The 20,292-nt window shown below is 44.2% G+C and overlaps 1 protein-coding gene across 6 annotated transcripts in view; it reads right to left on the bottom strand.

The window, feature by feature from the left end:
* The window catches only part of Pofut1 (protein O-fucosyltransferase 1), a 34,557-nt gene that overhangs the window by 12,098 nt on the left and 2,167 nt on the right, over positions 1 to 20,292 (bottom strand). For 4 of the 6 annotated variants that reach the window (XR_009225773.1, XR_009225774.1, XR_006849466.2 and 1 more), the window contains exons 3-6: positions 15,729 to 15,911; positions 14,151 to 14,263; positions 5,107 to 5,299; positions 3,157 to 3,399 (exon numbers count right to left, since the gene is read on the bottom strand). Coding sequence is in view for 3 of the 6 variants with exons in the window: in XM_046433372.2 (XP_046289328.1) it covers positions 3,157 to 3,399; positions 5,107 to 5,299; positions 14,151 to 14,263; positions 15,729 to 15,911 (732 nt within the window). In the remaining 3 variants the exon portion in view is untranslated. Of the gene's footprint in view, positions 1 to 3,156; positions 3,400 to 5,106; positions 5,300 to 8,528; positions 12,272 to 14,150; positions 14,264 to 15,728; positions 15,912 to 20,292 lie in introns of those variants that run through there. The other 2 variants (XM_046433373.2, XM_046433374.2) reach the window with 2 other exon arrangements.

The following is a 20,292-nucleotide window of genomic DNA, read 5'->3' as shown; positions in this document are numbered from 1 at the left end:
TCTCCAGCATCAAAAGAGGGAAAAGAAAACCCTGAGCAAACTCTCAAGGCTCAGCTCATATTCTGCCTTCCTCATGAAGTCCTGGCCTGATGGGCTTCCCTCACCAAATCCTGGCTCCAAGAAGACAGTGCCCACCCATTCAGCTCTGCTGCGTGGATGCCTCTCTCCACATACTAACTCCAAGCCCCAAGTTCTGTTCAATCTATGCCCAAGATTCTCCCCAAAGATGGATCCTTCCTGTGAGGAGCTGCCCCATGCTCAGCCCAGCCATGACCATCCGCTGCTTGATCCACTACAACAGCCTCCTCACTGCCCCTCCCTGCCTCTCCTGACCTGCTCATCACAGAACAGCTGGAGGAAATTTTAAAGATGCCCCTGCCCCTGCCCTTCCCCACATAATAGGTGCCCTATTGCCTTTCACAAAGGTGCCCCACATCACTGTACTCAGATCACCTTTCAGACTGTCCCTGACATCCCTTGAAATCTAGCAGCCAGCAGCCAGCCAGGCTCCCTCCCTCCCCTTCTAAGGACCTTTCTCTGTCTGGGGTATACCCTCTTTTTTTCTCTTCTAGTATTAGGAACTGAACTCAGGAATGCTTACCACTGAATTACCTCCCTTGTCCTTTTTTTTTTTTGATGGTGCTGGGGATTGAACCCAGGGCCTTGTGCATGCGAGGTAAGCACTCTGCCAATGGAGCTATATCCCCAGCGTCCCCAGTCCTTTTTGAGTCAGGGTCTTGCCAAGTTGCCCAGGCTGGTCTTAGTATTTTGATCCTCCTGTCTGAGACACAGCCTCCTGAGAAGCGGGGGTTATAGGCCACTGTGCAAGGCCAGGGTATTAGCTTCTACTTACCCTTTACTTCTCAGCTCAAGTGGCAGCTCCCTGGGGAAGCTCTCCCCATGGGCCAGGGCCATTTACTCTGGGCTCTTACAGAACCCCTTGGCTCTGCTTTGGAGCACATATCTCAGTTTGTGACTTTCATTCCTTAGTGATTCTCTGATTGATATTGTGTCCTGCACCTGACTAGGGCCGGAGCTGTGTCAGCTGGCTTTCCACTGCTGTGCTGGCCAGGCCCAGCCACAGCCTACCTCAGTAAACATCTGTTGAATGGACAAATGATAGAAGGAAATGCCCACCCACCAGCACCCCCCACCCCACATACAGTTCTCTACCTGGGTCTAAATTGTGAGCCCTGGAGGGCAGGAGCACATCTTAACATCAGTATCCCTGCCTGAGCACTGGCCCAGCTTAATGGAGGGCAAAGGTTAAGTCAGAAGCAAGACAAGGATCTGAGCCCATGGAGAAGAGGGCTGAGGAGTGGGGAAGAAATGAGAAGACTGGCACAGGAACCAGAAATAGAAAACAGCAAAAGGCTCAAGGCGCAACAAACGCATCAACTCTAAAGCTCACAAAAAACTCCCTGGGACTCTCCAAATGCTTCAACTTAGTACAGAGGCGAGGGGGTGTGGGCTGAGATGGGCTGAAAGTGCTTTGCTGTTCCACTGAGATTTTTGATGTAACAAAAGCCATCATCTCACTATGGGGATTGTAGCAAAGAAATAATACCAGTTTAATCATGGCCAAAATCCCCCGAACAATTCCACCTACACCTGAAACTTACCCATTCTGTGTCATGGCTGCTATAATTAGCTCTGGGACCTCTTGGGTAAATTCTGTCCCTTCCTGGGACTTGGGTTTCCTCAGCCACAAAACAGAGGGGCAGGGTGAGAGGACGCCTAATGTCTCCTAGCTCTGATCTTCTGTTAAAAGGGGGCTAGGAGAACAAAATGTACTGACCCAGCACTTCCTCCACGGCTAGAACTTCCTGTCTGTGTCATGGTAAAAAAAAGGAGCCTGCTCAAAGAAAGCCCATGGCTCCCAACATCTGCCTCTTAGGGTCTACCCAGCATTTACTGTTTTCGTTCATTTAACGTCTTATTTTTTTATTTTAAAAATACTTTTAATTGTAGATGGACACAATACCTTTATTTTGTTTATTAATTTTTTTTTATGTGGCTCTGGGGATCAAACCCAGTACCTCACGTGTGCTAGGCAAGTGCTCTACCACTGAGCCGCAACCCCAGCCCCCCAGTTAACGTCTTATTGAATGTTTACTATAATTCAGCTATTTTACCGATCCATACTTTCCCATGACCAGACTCTTCACTGCTACAGCAGGCATTTACCAGACACATTCTGCTACTTATGCACATATTTCCTTAAATATACACAGCTTCCTTCAACATTCACTAAGCACAAAAGAGCTTTCCTTTATTTATCAACCATTTTCTATTATTAATGAGAGCTAACTTTATTATTATTATCATCACTTTTTGGTGGTATTGGGGGTTGAACCCAGGGTTTCATGCAAGTTAGGCAAGTGCTTTACCACTGAGCCACATCCCCAGCCCCTTTTTATTTTTGTTTTATTTTGTGACAGAGTCTCACTAGGTTGCTCAGGCTGGCTTCACACTTGGACTCCTCCTGCTTCCTGAGTAGTGGGGATTCTGATGGTGTGCCACTGCATCTGGCAATAGCCAACTATATTAAGTACTTATTTTGTAGTGGGAAACTTTTTCCTTCTACCTGATCTTTACATTTGTCCTATGAGACAGGTGCTATCAGTCCTATTTTATAGATTCGGAAACAGAAACTCAGAGAGGTCAAATAATGCTTGTGAGGCTGCTCAGTGAGTTAAATCCAATTCTTTGGCTCCAGAGTCTATGCCTTTAACCCCTCTGCTGTCCTGGATCTCTTCCCAGGACCCACTCTATGTTCTAGATACTGGTGGCAATAAGGCAGGGTCTCAGCCCCCAGAGATCAAAGATATTGGGGAATACAAGAGTAGGGTTCAGCTCAGCCTTCAAGAAATCCACAATTCCTAGAAAGAAATACAACACATTTCCACACTAGTCTCAGACAGTCTAGAAAGTGCCATGAATACTCCCAGCAAGAACCCACAAGCTACAAGAGGGAAAGAATCTGCAGAGGAGATGTTCAAGCTGGGGTTGGAGGGAAGGGTAGGAATGGAGAGGAATGAGTGTTTAGGCAAGAGGCTGGGCGGGGAGAACATGAAGCACAACATGGCAGCAGGGGGACAGGCTGGCACTTTCCCCCATTCCCTCTTGCCACACTCCCTCGGGGCCCATGCATACCTTCTCTTTGAAAAGCTGCTGGATCTCGGGCACATAACTCTCAGAGTCAGTGGCAATGTAGACTGACCGGGCGTTCAGCGCGCTCACCCAGAGCTTCACGGCCCGCCTGATTTCCTTCAGGTCTGGCAGGCACATGGTCATGGTCAGGGGGGCCGCTGTACTGCGGCTGTAGCCCACACACTGTGGAGAGGCCATGAAGTGCGAGCCTGCAGTACCGTCCTTCAGCATGGCGCATGCGTTCTTCTGTAGGAGGGGTGGGGGCAGAGTTAGACAGCAGCAAGAATTGGTAAGTAGAAAAGGACAAGCAGGAGGAGCCCAGCTGCACATTTTTTGGTATGCGGGCTGAGAATGGACTCAGGGCCTTGTGCATGCTGAGCACATGCTGGACCACTAAGCTACACCCCCAGCCCCCCAACTGTTTTTTAAAAGCATGAAGGGAAGAGGGAAATGAATCATGGGAATAACAGTGATTATTTCTGAATGGTGGGATCCTGGTGTTGTAAAAACTTTTTTCTTAGTCTTAAGGGACATGGGGTAGAATTGTGAAGAGTGGTGTTGATAAGGGACAGGTTTATCTGATTCCTTACTTCAGTGGAAACACTTCTGATAGCTGTCAGGAGGTAACAATGTTTGCTGTGGATTCCAGAGATAGCCTTTATCAAGTTAAGGTGGGTCTGTCCATTCTATTCTTGGCTGGTTATGAGTTTTTGTTTTTAATCATGAATGAGTGTTGACTTTCTTTTATCAAATGCTTTATTATCCTCCACTGAGATCATCATGATTTTTTTTCTTTGGGTGTTAAAACCAACATTTTACCGCTTTTGGTGAGGCTGGTTTTGAACTCACAATCCTCCTGTCTCAGCAATTTCATCGCATTCCTGGGATAGATTTTATTTGTATGTTACTTGGCTTTACCTGCTGATATTTTACTTAGAATATGTGCACCTATGTTGATTAGTGAGAATGCCTATAATTTTCCAAGTTGATCTTATCTGAATTTGGTATTAGTGTTATGCTAGCTTAAAAAAAAAAGCATCTTTTATCTTTTTTATCATTTTACATTCTAGGAAAGCATAGACAGGAGCTGTTCCTTGAATGTTTGGCTGAAACCACTCATAAAATATTCTGGCCCCAGGGCTAGGACTGTGGCTCAGTGGCAGAGCACTTGCCTAGCATGGGTGAGGCACTGGGTTCTATCCTTAGCACCACATACAAAAATAAGCAAAGAAAATAAAGGCATGCTGTCCATCTACAACTACAAAAAAAAAAAAAAAAAAAAAATTCTGGCCTGGCTCCTTTTCCTTGTGGAAGCAGGTCAGGGAGAGAGACTAGTGGTAAGTGAGATTACCTCATCAACTGAAAAAGAATGAGTTTTAATATAATTCCTACACGTTTTGGTATTTTTCAATTTTCAACAATGAGCACTTCTAACATATCTATATATCGTATCTCCTTATGTAAATTTAAGCAGACTGTCAATACTGGTTCTGTGATTTTCACATGGAGGGTAATTTGATGAGTTTCTGTACATTTAAGCAGCCTCCAAATTCTGGGAGGATGACATCTTCATTTCCTGGAAGCCCCCCTCTGCACCAAGTCCATAGCTGTTTTTCAACAAGGAGTCCACTAGCTAACCACCCCATGGGGACAGAGGACCCCTAGGTGAGGGTCTCTCAACCTGCTCCTGACCTGGACTCTGGCTTGATACTTCAGTTTATCCATCAACAAAACAAGGATACAAACGGCAGCTGTTAAAATGAGAGCTGGCTCTAGACTGCTCCAGAGTCACACTTCTGATGGGTGCTGTAGCGGGATCATGGGACACAATTCCATAGACTTGGTCAAGTGAGCTCTCTCTGCCCTGGCTCAGACTTGGGGTCAATTCCTATAGATATGGCTGCTCAGCTCAGGCAAATGTCAAGTGAGCCAGGGAAGGGAAGGGGAAGTTACCCAGTCAGAGCCAATGCGCAGATGAATGCCCACATAGGGCCGGATGAGGTGGGCACGGATCTGGGCCTCTCCCATCTTCACCATCTCATCTGACCACACCACGTACTTCTGGAGTGACCTGTGTTCCTCCAGGACAGGGAACTGGGCTGGGGCCCCTGGCAGGGCGAGCACAGGATGTTCCTTTGCTGAAAATCTAGACGGGATGAGGAAAAGTCAGACAGAAAGTGCATAGAGAGCCTGCCTGTCACCCCCACGGAGAAAAAGATGGTATTGCACCATGCCCCAGAGACCCTGCGGAGGCCCCGTACCATGCAAGAAGCACAAGAGGTTGTGAAATCCCAACGGGTTGATAAGAAACTACAGTGGTGGCAATAGGCACAATACGCAATACTGTCCCGCCGCACGGAATTTACAACCCTCTTTGCTTGTTTAACAATTAAAAATTTACAGTAGAGCATTCCAGCCTTTTATATGTCATGCTGGCTTCCAATCTGTGGTGCAGTAATTCACTCCAGGGTGGGGTGTCTGGACCAAGCCTTTGCCCTTTTACCCACACGGCGGGACTGAGACGTGCAGCTGCTTACAGAGGCAACGGCTGGGTCACACTCACAGGGACTGTGTACACTGGATTAGATCATTCATTCAACACTTTTCAAATACTTATTGATTGCTTAGTATGTGACCCAGAAAGAGAGGCATGGTCCCTGCCCTCATGGGATGTACAAAAGGTCCCAGATGTCCCCATCACAACCTCCCAGGGCTCTCTTTCCCCATTTACACCATATGTGTTTTGCAATTTTTCACATCTGTCTTTTCTGTTGGACCCAGGCCTGTGGAGACAGTGCCTCTGATGCGCTTTGCAGAGCACCTGGCAAAGATAAGAGCTTAGTAAGCACATGCTGACTGACTGAATGAGGAGCAACCTATGTTCCCTCCTCAGCTAAACCCAGACTCCATCCCAGCCACATGAGACAGCTTGCTGTTCCATGAGCTGACAGCACATTTTCAAACTCCAGATCTTTATATACTGCTTCATCTTCCTGGACTACCTGCCTCTGCCAGCAAAACCCTTTTCTTAACATTAGGAAATAGGCACAGCCACTCTGGAAAATAGTTTGGCAGTTAGTTTCTTATAAAACTAGACATGCAATTACCACAGGACCCAGCAATGGCACTCTTTGGCATTTATGACAAGGAAATAAAAGCTTATTTTCATACACGAACCTCTACACTAATATTCACAGCAGCTTTATTTATAACAGTCCCAAACTGGAAACCACCCAGATGTCGATCAACAAGTAAATGGTTCAACAAACTGGCACATCTGTACCATGGAATACTACTGCAATAAAAAGGTGTCAACTATCAACACAGGCGACAACTTGGATGGCTCTCCAAGGGAATTATCCCAAGTGAAAAGAGCCAATCCCAAAGGTAACACACTATATGATTTCATTGATATAATAATGAAATGACAAAACAGAGTAGAGAACCAAAACAGAAGAGATTAGCGGTTGCCAGGGGTTAGTGATGGTGTGTGTTTGGGGAGGTAGGCGTGGTTATAAGTTGACAATACAAGGATCCTTGCGGTGATGGAACCAGTCAGTATCTTAACTGTGGTGGTGGATAATATGAACCTACACACGGGATAAAATTGCACAGACCACACTCACACAGAGGTGAGTACAAGTAAAACAGGAAATCTAAGTAAGAGAGGTGGATTGTTATCAACGTCAGTATCCTGCACTCCAGTTTTTTTTTTTTTTTTTTTGTTATCAAGGACTGAAGTCAGGGGCTCTCAACCACTGCACCATTTTAGAGACAGGGTCTCACCGAGTTGCTTATGCCTCGCTTTTGCTGAGGCTGGCTTTGAACTCACAATCTTCCTGTCTCAGCCTCCCAAGCCGCTGGGATTACAGGCATGCACCACTGTACCTGGCTTGCACCATAATTTTATAAGATGTTATCACTGAGGAAAAGAGGAAAGGGTACATGAGACCTCTATATTATTTCATACAACTGCATGTGAATCTACAATTACCTCAACAAAATCTTCAAATAAAATTTTGAAATATTTCAAACCTTAAAGCAAATACAGAAAATAGCAATCCACGTACCTATGACCTATATCAACAGAAACTAAAACTTTGCTTTGCTTCAGATTAAAAAAATACCCACCTAAACAAAAGCCCTATCCTAACATATTTCCCTTTCCCTCCCTTCCCAGAAGATAGTGTGTTATTATGCCTGATTATACTTATCTATCTATCTTCCTACCCATGACTTAGTTTCCTTATCTGTAATAGAGCTGATAACAGTTCCTACTTCATAAGGCTGTCTTTTGTGTGTGTGTGTGTGTGGTACTGAGGACTGAACCAAGGGGTTCACTGAGCTACATCACCAGCCCTACTCCCCCCACCCCCTTTATTTTGCAGTCCTGAGATGGAACCCAGGGCTTTGCACATGCTAGGCAAGTGCTCTACCACTGAGCTACATGCCCAACTCCCAGACCTTTTTAGGGCCTTACTGCGTCTTATTAAGTAATAGGCCATGTTCTAATTGCTCATGAAATTTCCATAACAGCCCTGTGAGGTAAGTTTTATTATTTTTTCTTTGGCAGATGAGGAAACTGAGGCACAAAGAGGTTATATAACGTGCAAAAGTCAAATAGCTAAGAATTGGTGGAGCTGGGATTTGAGTCTAAACAACCTCCTTCAAAACCTATGTTCTTAACTCCTAAGACTTCACTCCCTTCTCCCCACCCAGTCCAATGAGCATCTCAACATTTGAGTTTGTGACTTATTCTTCTGATTCTCAGGCCCTAGCACAGGCCTCAACACACAGTAGTTGCCATAAATACTTTCTGAATGAATGAATGAATGAATGAGAGAGTCAGTGATCTTATTAGAAAGACCAAGTCAGGCTGTCAGGAGTTGAAGGAGGAATATATTAATATTAATATACTAGCTAAAGTCCTGGCCCATATTAGGTCCTCAGATTAATATCCACGGGTCAGGATTTTAGCTAAACTCCTTTCAGATGTCACCATAAAGAATTTTTTTTTAATATTTATTTTTTAGTTGTAGTTGGACACAATATCTTTATTTTATTTATTTATTTTTATATGGTGCTGAGGATCGAACCCAGGGCCTCGCACATGTTAGGTGAGCGCTCTACCACTGAGCCACAACCCCAGCCCCCACCTCAAAGAACTTTGAAAGGAAAGCAAGCATTTTCTAATCTTCCAGGGGCCTGGATCATTAGGATAAAATCACAATTTGAGCTGTCCCCGATCTCTTGGGAAAATCCTGCAACTAACCCTTGAATGTCTGACCCCTCTACCTGGACCAGCACAGAGTTGCCCAAGTGGGACAATATCAGCTCTGACCCAACATGCAGCAAGAAGCTAAGATTGATTTGAGGGGCTGGGGATGTGGCTCAAGCAGTAGCGCGCTCGCCTGGCATGCGTGCGGCCCGGGTTCGATCCTCAGCACCACATACAAAGATGTTGTGTCCGCCGAAAACTAAAAAATAAATATTAAAAAAAAAAAAAAAAAAAAAAAAAAAGATTGATTTGATTATTTGCTCTGAGGTCAGAGGATGTTGTCAGGAAAGCAAGCAGGAAGTAAGATCTTGACTAGAAAGAAAATTTGACCATTCCACATGCGATGCCCCCTGATTATTGGCCCTAGGTCAGCCCTTAGCCTGGTCACTATCCAGCAGAAGGCAGCTGGCTCTAGGGCTCACTTCACTACTTCACCCATGTTGCTAAGATTCTCCAACAGGTCGGGGTTCCTCTCTGCACAGCATCCATTCAGCATACCTTTGTGGCTGGACATCATGCTGAGTGCAGAGGACACAGGGACATTAGAATGTCAGGGCCAAGGGCTGGGGATGTGGCTCAAGCAGTGGCACACTCGCCTGGCTTAAAAAAAAAAAATATTGGGGTTCTCTTTCTCTCTCTCTTAAAAAAAAAAAAAAAAGAATATCAGGGCCTTGCTTTTGATGTCCCTGCCAGAAAGGACTACCTTCTTTCCAGCTCTTTGCAAAGCTGGCTCCCTCTCATCCTTCAGGTCTCAGTCTGATTTCACCTGTTTATGTCCTCTTGGGGAGGGTGCAGGCTGGGAGAATGACATATTATGTATCTTTATAAGAACGGTTCAACACGGTGGCCCATAGCCTCCCAAAAGGAAATGTACAATAAATACCTGCTGAATTAAAGCTCTGCTCTGGTATTCATAGACTCAGAACCAGCAGAGCTGAAAAGAACCTCAGAAATCACTTGGTGGGAGAGAATTATCTGTCTTCTTTTCCTATAATCCAACTTTCAGCTAGATACTTGGAAGCTCAAAATAAAGACATTTCTCCAAATTTCTTGCAGCGAGGGATGGCTTATGGGTCTTTGCACTAGTCAGTGAGATGTAAACAAAAGAGTTACAATGAATTTTTAGGAAGGCTCCTTAAAAAGGCGAGGCTATCTGGATGCAATGGTGCAGGCATGTAGTCCCAGCTACTCAAGAGGCTGAGGCAAGAGGATTGCTTGATCTTAAGAGTTCAAAGCCAACACAGGTAACACAGTCCCTCTTTGGTGGGGTTGGGAGGAGGGTAGGGCTTTGCCTTTCTTCTGCCCCTTTTGACCTCCAAGTTGCCTGGAATATGATGTGTGATGGCCAGAGCTTCATCTCTCATCTTGGCCCAGGAGGTCATACTGCGGATAAAAGCTAATAGGACAGGGCTGGGGATTTGGCTCAAACGGTAGCGTGCTAGCCTGGCATGCGCAGGGCGCTGGGTTCAAACCTCAGCACCACATAAAAAATAAAATAAAGATGCGTGTCCACCAAAAACTGAAAAATAAATATTAAAAAAAAAAAAAAAAAGCTAGTAGGACAAACGAGTAGAAAGACAGGAGCCTTATTCCTGATGCCACTATGGAAGTGCCACCCTGCCCTGGGCTGCACATTCCAATACCTCATTTACTTAAGAACAGTAAACTCTATGTTAGTCTGCAGTTATTTTTGGGTTTTCGGTTACATGTACCCTAACTTAAGTTCAATATGCCTTAAATCTGTGGCCCACAAAGTACTTTTACTTTATTTGGAGGCCTGATATACAAGAGACTTAAGTACTGGTTGAAGGTAGTGGACAGGAGGAACTGAGCCCTTCCAAATTGGTCTCTGGGGGACCCTTCTGGTCCCCACAATGGCTCTGCAGGCAGTTCTCAGGAACTCTGAGGATTGTTTGGAAACCACTGATCTACTTGGTGGGGACTGATCTTGCTCACCCCTTCCTTTTATAGATGGAGCACTGAGGCCAGAAAAGGGCAACAGCTGCCCAGTCATACAATGAGTCCAGGTATAGCTGCACCCTTGGGTTCTACTCTACACTCTACCTTCCATCCTCAAGGACAATTTTTTTTTTTTTTTTACAGCAAGCGTCTGCTTACAAAATAGTTAAAATAAAATACTCTCTCACCCACTTGTAAAACTGATCATCCACAGGCTCCTAACAGTTTGCCTCACAAAGGCCTATAAAGCACTGTACAGTCTGGCCCCTGCTTTCTTATGTGGCAGTTCATCCATCTATCTGTCTATCTATTTCTTTATCAATTATACAGGGGATTGATCCCAGGAGTACCTTACTGCTGAGCTACATCCCCAGCCCATTTTATTTTTTATTTTGAGACAGGATCTCACTAAGTTGCTGAGGGTTTTACTAAAATGCTTCAGCTGGCCTTGAACTTGAGATTCGCCTGTCTCAGTCTCCTGAGTTGCTGGGATTACAAGCATGTACCACCGTGCCTGGCTCTTGTGTGGCAGAATAAAGATAGCCATCAAAACCAGGCATGGTGGTGTGCAGCTATAGTCCCAGGTACTCAGGAGGCTGAAGTGGGAGGATCACTTGAGCCCAAGAGTCCAAAACCAGCCTGGACAATATAGTGAGACACAAGACACTAAGACACCATCTCAAAACAAATAAAACAAATGAGCAAAATAACATTCAAGAAAAAAATGGCCATCAAAACTTTGAATCTCCTCCCATAGGTGAGTTCTATGTTCCTCACAATTTGACTGCAGTGACACTGTGCAGGTTGCCAGGCCAGGCATTAGGGAGCCAGCAGTTTCTACTTTCTGTCTCTTGGGACACTGCCTGAATGCTCCCTCTCAGAAACTAGTTCTCATGCTGTAAAACCTCAGGCCACAGGAGAGATCATGTATACACAGGCTGTGGATGGTCCCAGCTGATCTCCCTGGTAATACCCAGCATCATCACCAGTCACGAGTGAGATGTGGCCACGTAACTGAATCAAGTCTTCAGATGACTTGAGTCATGGCAGCTGACTGCAGCCATAAGAGAACCACATGCAAACACCACCCAGCGAACACAAGAGTCCATCAAGAGATGAATGGAGCCAGGCACCGTGGTGCACGCCTGTAATCCCAGAGGCTCAGGAGCCTGAGGCAGGAGGATTGCAAGTTCAAAGGAAGCCTCAGTTGTGGCTCAGCAGTAGAGCACTCGCCTAGCACGTGCGGGGTGCTGGGTTCGATCCTCAGCACTCATTAAAATAAAATTAAGGTACTGTGTCCAACTAAAATAAAATATTAAAGAAAAAAATAGTAGGTCTCAGTAACTTAGCAAGGTACTAGGTAACTTACTGAGACCCTATCTCAAAGTAAAAAAAAAAAGACACTAAGATGTGGCCTAGTGAAGCACCACTGAGTTCGATCCCTGGTTTAAAAAAAAAAAAAAAGAGAGAGAGAAGAATGGACATGCAAAATGTGTTATATACATACAAGCAATACTACTCAGTCTTAAAAAGACTGAGGTTCTGACATGTGCCACAATACTGATGAACCTTGGAGACGTTTTTCTACATGAAATAAACCAGACACAAAAAGACAAATACTGAATGATTCTACCTATAACAGGTTCACAGAATAGGTGATTTTTTTATTTGTTTGGTTGGTACCAGGGATTGAACCTAAGGGCACTCACTCACTGAGCTACATCCCCAGCCCAATTTTGTATTTTATTTAAAGACAAAGTCTCACTGAGTTGCTTAGTGCCTCACTGTTGCTGAGCTGGCTTTGAATTTGCAATCCTCCTGTCAGCCTCCTGAACTGCTGGGATTACAGGCATGCACCCCACACCTGGCAAATAGGTGAATCTGTAAAGACAGAAAGCAAGTTACCAGGGAGTCTGCTACTTCAACCTTTGTGACCTCAGGCAAGTAACTTCACTCCTCTCTGCTTCCATTTCTTTATGTGTAAAGCACAGATGACAATATATCCTGTAGACTCATGGAAAGATTAAACCCAAGTCAATACATTTGAAGACTTAAGAACAGTACCTGGCACATTTTAAGCATGAAATAAATATTAGCTCTTATTATTTCTTTAAGACTTATATACACAGCCACGCTCAGTGACACATGCCTATAATCCCAGAAACTCAAGAGGCTAAGCCAGGAGGATCATCCCAAATTCAAGGCCAGCCTAGGCAATTTAGCAAGACTCTGCTTCAAGCTGGGTGTGGTGGCACTTGCTTGTAATCCCAGCAACTCAGGAGGCTGAGGCAAGAGGATTGCAAGTTCAAGGTCAGCCTCAGCAATGTAGAAAGGATCTAAGCAAATTTGTGAGACCTCTTCTCAAAATAAAAAAGTAATGTTGCTCAGTGGTTAAATACTCCTGGATTCAATCTCAAGCAGCACCCTCAAATTCCTCAAAATAAAAAGGGCTGGGGATGTAGTTCAATGGCAGAGTTCCCCAAGTTCAATCCCCACAATGGAGGAAAATTTTTACATACAGATCCTAGAAGCCTACGCAACAGGTCTATGACCTTGAGCACATTATTTAACTTCATCAAGCCAGTTCGGACCTGTAAAATGGAAATTGAGGGCTGGGGATCTGTAGCTCAGTAGCAGTATGTTTGCCTAGCATACGTGAGGTCCTGCGTTCGATCCCTAACACTAAAAATTTTAAAAAGTGGGGGGACTGATAATAGCCATCTTATAAAATCTCATATAAAAAAGGCACGTGAGAGCTAACTTTGGCTGGCCACTTATTATATGCTATGCATTTTTGCTACGCATTTTCTGTGGTAGGAGAAGATACTGTTACTACTCTTTCCACTAACCCAAGGAAGAAATTGGAGCCAGAGAGCTGGAGTGGCTTTTCCAGAGATTCCTGAGAAGGAGGCTGAGCTGTGTCAGAGCTTTGGATTGTCTTACTCCTGAGCCTGTGCTTGTTTTCTACATCTGTCTACCTCTGGCCTACTGAATGCCAAGTGCTATGACTATGCCTGAATTCATATGTTCCTCTCGTCTCCTAACCAGCCTGACTGCTAAGACCAGGCTCTTTCCTGCCATGCCACAGTCCGTACCCTATGTGAGTTATCATCACCAGGACTAGATTACAGCTCCCCAGGGTGGGGGTAGAGGGGAGAGGGTTGGGAGTGCTGGATGCCCATGAGCCCCATGTCCCTCCCTGACCCCACCACTGCTGCCCCTTCATTTTTACACATTACCTGTGGCCTCTAAGTACTGACTCACACATGACAAACGCTCTATAAATATTTCACAGCCTCTGCCTGTGCCCTGCTAACCTATTTTTTCTTAATAGGGCCTACTGGCATACAATTAATAAAGCACATCCAGTAATTATCTGGATGACATCACTTCTCAGTCTGCACCTGAAGCTGTTCTCTAAGAGCTGTTTCCAATTTTCACCTTGTGAAGAGGAAGGCACAGGGGAGTGATTCTCACGCCCGGAGGAGGAAATCGAGATGCATGTGACTGCACAATGTTCTTTTTATGACATCCCTTATCAGCCAATAAACTCTTGCTCAACTTGTGGCAGGTCAATGTCCCACCGTGTCAGGCTTTGAATGGGAACAGATCACACAGAATCACAAGTTCAACAGACAGAGTGCCTACACCTTTCATCTCACACATCAGGGTGGGGTAGAGGGGAGAGGGTTAGGAGTGCTGGATGCCCATGAGCCCCATGTCCCTCCCTGACCCCACCACTGCTGTCCCCTCAAAGTACCTCTGAATCCATTGTTCTTTGTAGGAAGCGCTGAAGGAAATGCCTGTAAAAAGTTCCGACTTATTGAAACTCACATGAAACTGATCCCAGAATGGGCCAAAGGGGTTTCCTTCCTGTAAGAAAAGAGTGATGGAAGACTCACTTGGGAGACGAAGGAAAGACCATCCAGGGTTGGGGCTAAGGAACTGTAGGGGAACCCTGGGTGCTCTGACTCAGGATGAAATACCCTCTTAGGATGGCTCCCTGGGCTGAGGGCTGAAAAGAGTTGCTTGGTTTCCATTCCAGTTTCCAGTAGGAAATATTCTCTAGTGTTTGATAGTCTTTCCCATTCACAAGTCAAGTTCCACCACCCCTGAAGAACTGGTGGGCCCAGGGAGGAACAGACCTTGGGATTGGATCCATGGACTAGAGCTTCAGTAGACTTTCAAGACTGGCTAATAGACCACCCTTGTTTTCCAACATGGAATCCAAGGCTCAGAGAAAGTAAGACACATGCCCAATATCACACAGCATGTGAGGGCACTGCTGGGAGCTGCAAGCTAGATCTCCTTTCTCAAATTTCATGGTTCTGCTAACCACTCTCCCCAAACTGCAGCATCCATACTGAATGATAGATTTGGGGATTATTTTATTCCCAAAGTGCCAGAAATTTGCAAATTTCTACTAATAAAATATGGCACTTCTCATCTACCTTCTGAGAGGCAGAAAAGTCTTCAAGTTAAGAGGATGGACAAAGAAGCCAAACTATCTGGGGCTGAATCCCAGCACTACCACATCTGCTGTGTGACTTTGAGCAAAATTTTGAACCTCTTTGCCATATTCAACATCCTGTCTATGTAATGGGGATATCATTAGTACTTTCTTCATGGAGCAGTTTGAGATTAAATGAATTAATATGCACAAAGCTCTTAGTACGGCATCTGACATAATGAGGATTAGTTATTATTATTGATGTGGCACCTTATACTTCACAAGCATTCTTATACTTGGTTGTCTTGACATTTTCTGAGAAAGAAGGAACAGAGACTAGCATTTCCATTTTTTTTTTTTTTAAGTTTCCTCATTTGGCTGTTTTTTTTTTGTTGTTGTTGTCAATGGACCTTTATTTTATTTATTTATATGCAGTGCTGAGAATTGAACCCAGTGCCTCATATGTGCTAAGCAAGTGTTCTACCTACCAGTGAGCTACAACCCCAGACCTAGCATCGCTATTTTGTAGGAAGAAATTAAGGCTCAAAGAAGCAAATTCTGGACAAGGTGACACTGCTGATAAATGCCAAAAATAAACCTAAATCTCCATCTTCTATTCTAAGCCCTTCTGGGACCCTCCCCTACATAACGTGCTACTACACAATCTCAGGAGTCCAGTGGACATAGAACAGGCAGAAAGGGCCCCCAAGGGGCTGGGGCTGGGGCTGGGGCTCAGTGGTGGAGCACTTGCCTAGCATGTGTGAGTCACTGGGTTCAATTCTCAGCACCACATAAAATAAATAAACAAATAAATAAATAAAGATATTGTGTCCATCTATAACTTGAAAAAAAAGATAAAGAAAGGGCCCCCAGGCTCACAGGACCCACCTTCATGGGGCATGTCTTCTTATCAGGGCTTCGCTGTGCTGCCACCTCAAAGCAGTATGCCACCCGCTTCTCGGGGGGCCAGTGGGTGGGAGCCAGCTTCTCCATGAAGTCCTCCAGGCTGATGACCCGATGGTAAGCCTGGAGGGGCTCCAGCTTGAAGTACTTCTGGTAGGACACATGGAGCTACGGGAAAAGGAGGGGCAAAGGTCCTACCTCAGTGTTCCAGTTTAGAGACATTAACTAAAACCATACACTCCTAATTCCAGACACTGTAGATTACTTGACAATGAAAAACTTTTGTTAAAAGACACCAAAATAGGCTCAAGACATAGCTCAATAGTAGAGTACTTGCTGAGCATGTATGAAGCCCGGGGTTTGATCCTTAGCACTGAGAAAAAGAACACTAAAGTCAGGACAGAGACAAAATGGGGGATTAAATCTGCAAATTCAAAAGTGAATAGTAGTATCCCTCGTGCTAAAAAATGACAGCTGATCTATATGACAAATAATGGGCAAAGGATAGAGGTGAATAACTCACAGCAAAGGAAACCCAAATAGCCAATACTCTCAACTGATGTGCAACCTCACCAATAATTAGGAAAATGCAAATTACAGTTATGAAGAGACATCACTTCTGGCCCAGGAGGCCAGCAAAACATTTAAATGCTAACACTAATTGTTACAAAGGATGTGGGAGTTAGGCACTCTCACACATGGCTGGCAGCTGACCTGTATATTTTGGACAAACCACTTTGGGATGCAAGCTGTCAGCATTTTAATTCAATACAATTAAAATGTTCCTTCTACTGTTAGGTATTTGCCCTGGAGAAGTTCTTTCACTTTTCACTGGAGTTGAGTACAAGGATGCTCAATGATACAGTGGAAGAATAGGGAAGAGCACAGAAATTACACCCAATACACTGAATCTATGGAGTGGCTGCCTCTGGGGGTGGGGAGAGGGACTGGGATTCGAACAGAGGCCAAGAAAAGTTGTCCTACACCAACTTTATCTGCAATGCTTCATTTCTTTTATTAACAAAAAGAAAAAGTGAAGCAAAAAGGAAACAGTATTAATTATCACTTTTAGCAGTGATATATGAGTGATGGTTGTATTCATCTTTGTATTCTTTTTAGATTAAAAAAAAATTAAACACCATGGAATAAAACTTGAACTTCATCCTATTGGTCAGGGATTCCTAAACATGTTGCACTAGTTCAGATGGATAAAAGGTTCTGCATAAAGGAGCTCCAGAGCTAACGAAGCCAAGGAAATGCTATTTTAAGTTGCTTCTTTATTGCAGCAGGTCTTTTTAGGGCCTTAAACACGCTAATGTGCATTGTGAATCTGAAAGTTTTGGGGGATAAGGAATTAAGAATATTTCCCAAACTGATTCAACTATGGCACCCTTCTAAGACTGGAAATTGGAGTTCCAATGAATAGATTTTAGACACCTTAGCTATTAGCAATAATAGTATAGCTAAAGGATTTTTTTAATATTCATTTTTTAGTTATAGGCAGACACAATACCTTTATTTTATTTTTATGTGGTGCTGAGGATCGAACTCAGTGCCTCATGCATGCTAGGTGAGCGCTCTACCTCTGAGCCACAACCCCAGACCCAAGCTGAAGGATTTTTTTAGCACAAAAAATATTGAAAGATCATTCTGGTGGCAAAGGAGAGAGGAATTAGGAGGTTACTGCAATGGTCTTTTTCTTTGTTCAAGTATCATTCAGCATGCACTCACTGGGCAGCTTCCACACATTTAAGTGAGAGATGGAGCAGCTCAGACAGGTCAAGATGCAAAGGAAGGTGAAACAGGGGTTGTATGTATGTACGTAAGGAGAGGCACAAAGGGGAACCTTTAGGTTCCTAGCTTGGCATCCAGGTGAATGGCGTGGCATAAAATAAGGCTGGGATTACAGACAGTGACAGGTTTGTGGGGAAAGATGCCAAGTTCAGTTCGGGCTGTGATCTGAGATATCTGAAGGACATCCAAGTAGACTCAAGGGTCTAGGAGTCAGAAATTCAGGCTTGTGATCAAAGAGTGTTAGCCATACATAAATTGGATAGGTACATGGAAAACAGTGAAAGCCATAAGAGTCAACAGAAATTTATAGCAAAGCAAATAATGATAATAATAGTAACTACTACTTATTGAGTGTTGATTTAGTGCCAGGTATTATACTCATCACTTTACAAGGATTTATTCATCAATTCTACCACCTCCAGTATATTTATAAAGAAACCTGGGCATACAGAACCTAGGTGACTCATCTGAGCCCACAGAGCTCGAAAATAGAAAGAGGACACACACCAACAACTAAACAGTGGATGGAGAGAGAGGTGCTCCCAGCACAACACAAAGAGGGAAATGCTGACAGGTCAGGGCTGTGGCAGGAATCAGTGGTGTCCTGGAAGCCAAGGGAATAAGAAAGTTCAGGGAGGAGAGAGACTCACAGGAAGTCAGGTGAGATGAAGACTGAGAAATAAACCCTGGATTTAGCAATTCTGAGGTCCCTGGTGACCTCAGTGAGAACAGTCACAGCAGAGAAGGAAAGCCCAACTGGGGCAGGTTGAGTAACCCACAGAAATAAAGGAAGTGGAGACTCACAACTGGCCAAGACCATAGGAGAGAGCAAGCAAGTTAGAGGGAGGTGGATGGGCAACATCTAAAGGTAAGAGTGAGAAAAAAAAAAAAAAAAAATGAGAACGCTGACAGGTCCCAGAACTGAGAACTTCTTGTGTCCTAAGTTCTTCGCATTGAGGAGCTCAGGTGACTCTAAGAAGGAGGCAGATGACAACATCCCAGGCATGGTACCACCATTAACCCATTCAGTTCTTACACGGGATATAGGGACAGTTATTACCAAGCTATTTTAAAGAAGAGGAAACTGGTTGGGCTGTGATGCATGCCTGTAATCCCAGCAACTCGGAAGGCTGAGGAAGGAGGATTGTAAGTTCAAAAACAACCTCAGCAACTTAGTGAGGCCCTAAGCATCTTAGTGAGACCCTGTCTCAAAATTAAAAAAAAAAAAAAATAGGGGCTGGGGATGTGGCTCAAGTGGTAGCGCGCTCGCCTGGCATGCGTGCGGCCCAGGTTCGATCCTCAGCACCACATACAAACAAAGATGTTGTGTCCACCGAAAAATAAATAAATAAATATTTAAAAAAAAAAAATTAAAAAAAAAATAATAAAAAGGGCTGGGGATGTGGCTCAGTGGTTAAGCACCCTGAGTTGAATCCCTGGTACTTAAAAAAAAAAATGAGGAAACTGAGGTACAAAAAGGTACCTTGCCCAGGTCACACAATTAGTTAAGTGGATAAGCTAAGCTCTGGTCTCAGATACTCCGGCTTTTAATTTCAATCTCTCCAGGGCTTGGCTATAGCACCATGGTAGGATGCTTGCCTAACATTCACAAAGCCCTGGGTGTGATTCCCCATCACTTGTAAGAGGGGTGGAAAAGGACTGGAAATGGAAACTCAAATTCCTGTATGAAAAATGGAAAATAAAACCTGTGGGACTCAGGAGGCTGAAGCAAGAGGATCACAAGTTCAAAGTCAGCCTCAGCAACTTAGCAAGACCCTAAGTAACTTAGTGAGATCTTGTCTCAAAATAAAAAATAAAATACAAAGGGCTGGCTCAGTGGTTTAGTGCTCCTGGTTTCAATTCCTGGTATAAAAAAACAAAAGACCAATCTATGCAGAGAAAAGGCTTTATGAATAAAATGTAGTGTTTTGTATATACTTAGTGTTATTTCTTACATCTATTAAAGTTTTTTGTCAATTCATTAAATACTAATTAAGTTCCTACTGTCAGGCCCATGAGATATGGTGTGAACAAAGGCAGACATGGGGTCATTAAGACGCAAAGATAAGCCAGGAATCAGAGGATGCTAAGCAGACCATGCTGAGGGAGTCCCCTGATGGGATAAGAGGCAGCACTGCAACCAGAATACTTGGGGTTGTGGTCTTGGCCTCAGTTTCTTTCTTTTTTTTTTTTTGTACTAGGGATTTAACCCAGGGATATTTAACCACTAAGCCATATCCCCAGCCCTTTTTTATTTTTTGAGACAGGGTCTTGTTAAGTTGCTTAGGGCTTTGTTAAGTTGCTGACACTGGCTTTGAATTTGCAATCCTCCTGCCTCAGCTTGAAAAGCTGCTGGGATTACAGGCATGCACCACTGAACTCAGCAACCTTAGTTTCTTCTTCAAAACTGATAATCATATCCATCTTTTTTTTTTTTTTTTCCAGTATTAGGGATTGAACCCAGGGGTACTCAACCATTGAGTCACATCTCCAGCCTCTTTCATTTTTTTATTTTGAGACAGGGTCTGGCTAAATTGCTGAGGTTGGCCTTGAACTTACCATTCTCCTATCTCAGACTGGGATTATAGGCATACACTATTGTGCCCTGCACCCATCACCTACTAATGGGAATGCACAGATGGTGGAATCAATCAGGACTAGAAATGGAAACTTTAGGTCTCAAACTCTGAAGTCAGACAGACATGGGTTTAAATTCTAGGTCTACTACTCCTATAAGCTGTGTGACCTTGGGCAA

The sequence above is a fragment of the Marmota monax genome, unplaced genomic scaffold (genome assembly GCF_021218885.2).
Source record: "Marmota monax isolate L192 unplaced genomic scaffold, Marmota_monax_Labrador192_F-V1.1 WCK01_AAM20220418_F8-fsc00014, whole genome shotgun sequence".
NCBI classification, from domain to species: domain Eukaryota; kingdom Metazoa; phylum Chordata; class Mammalia; order Rodentia; family Sciuridae; genus Marmota; species Marmota monax.
This window is presented reverse-complemented; position numbering and strand designations above follow the sequence as displayed.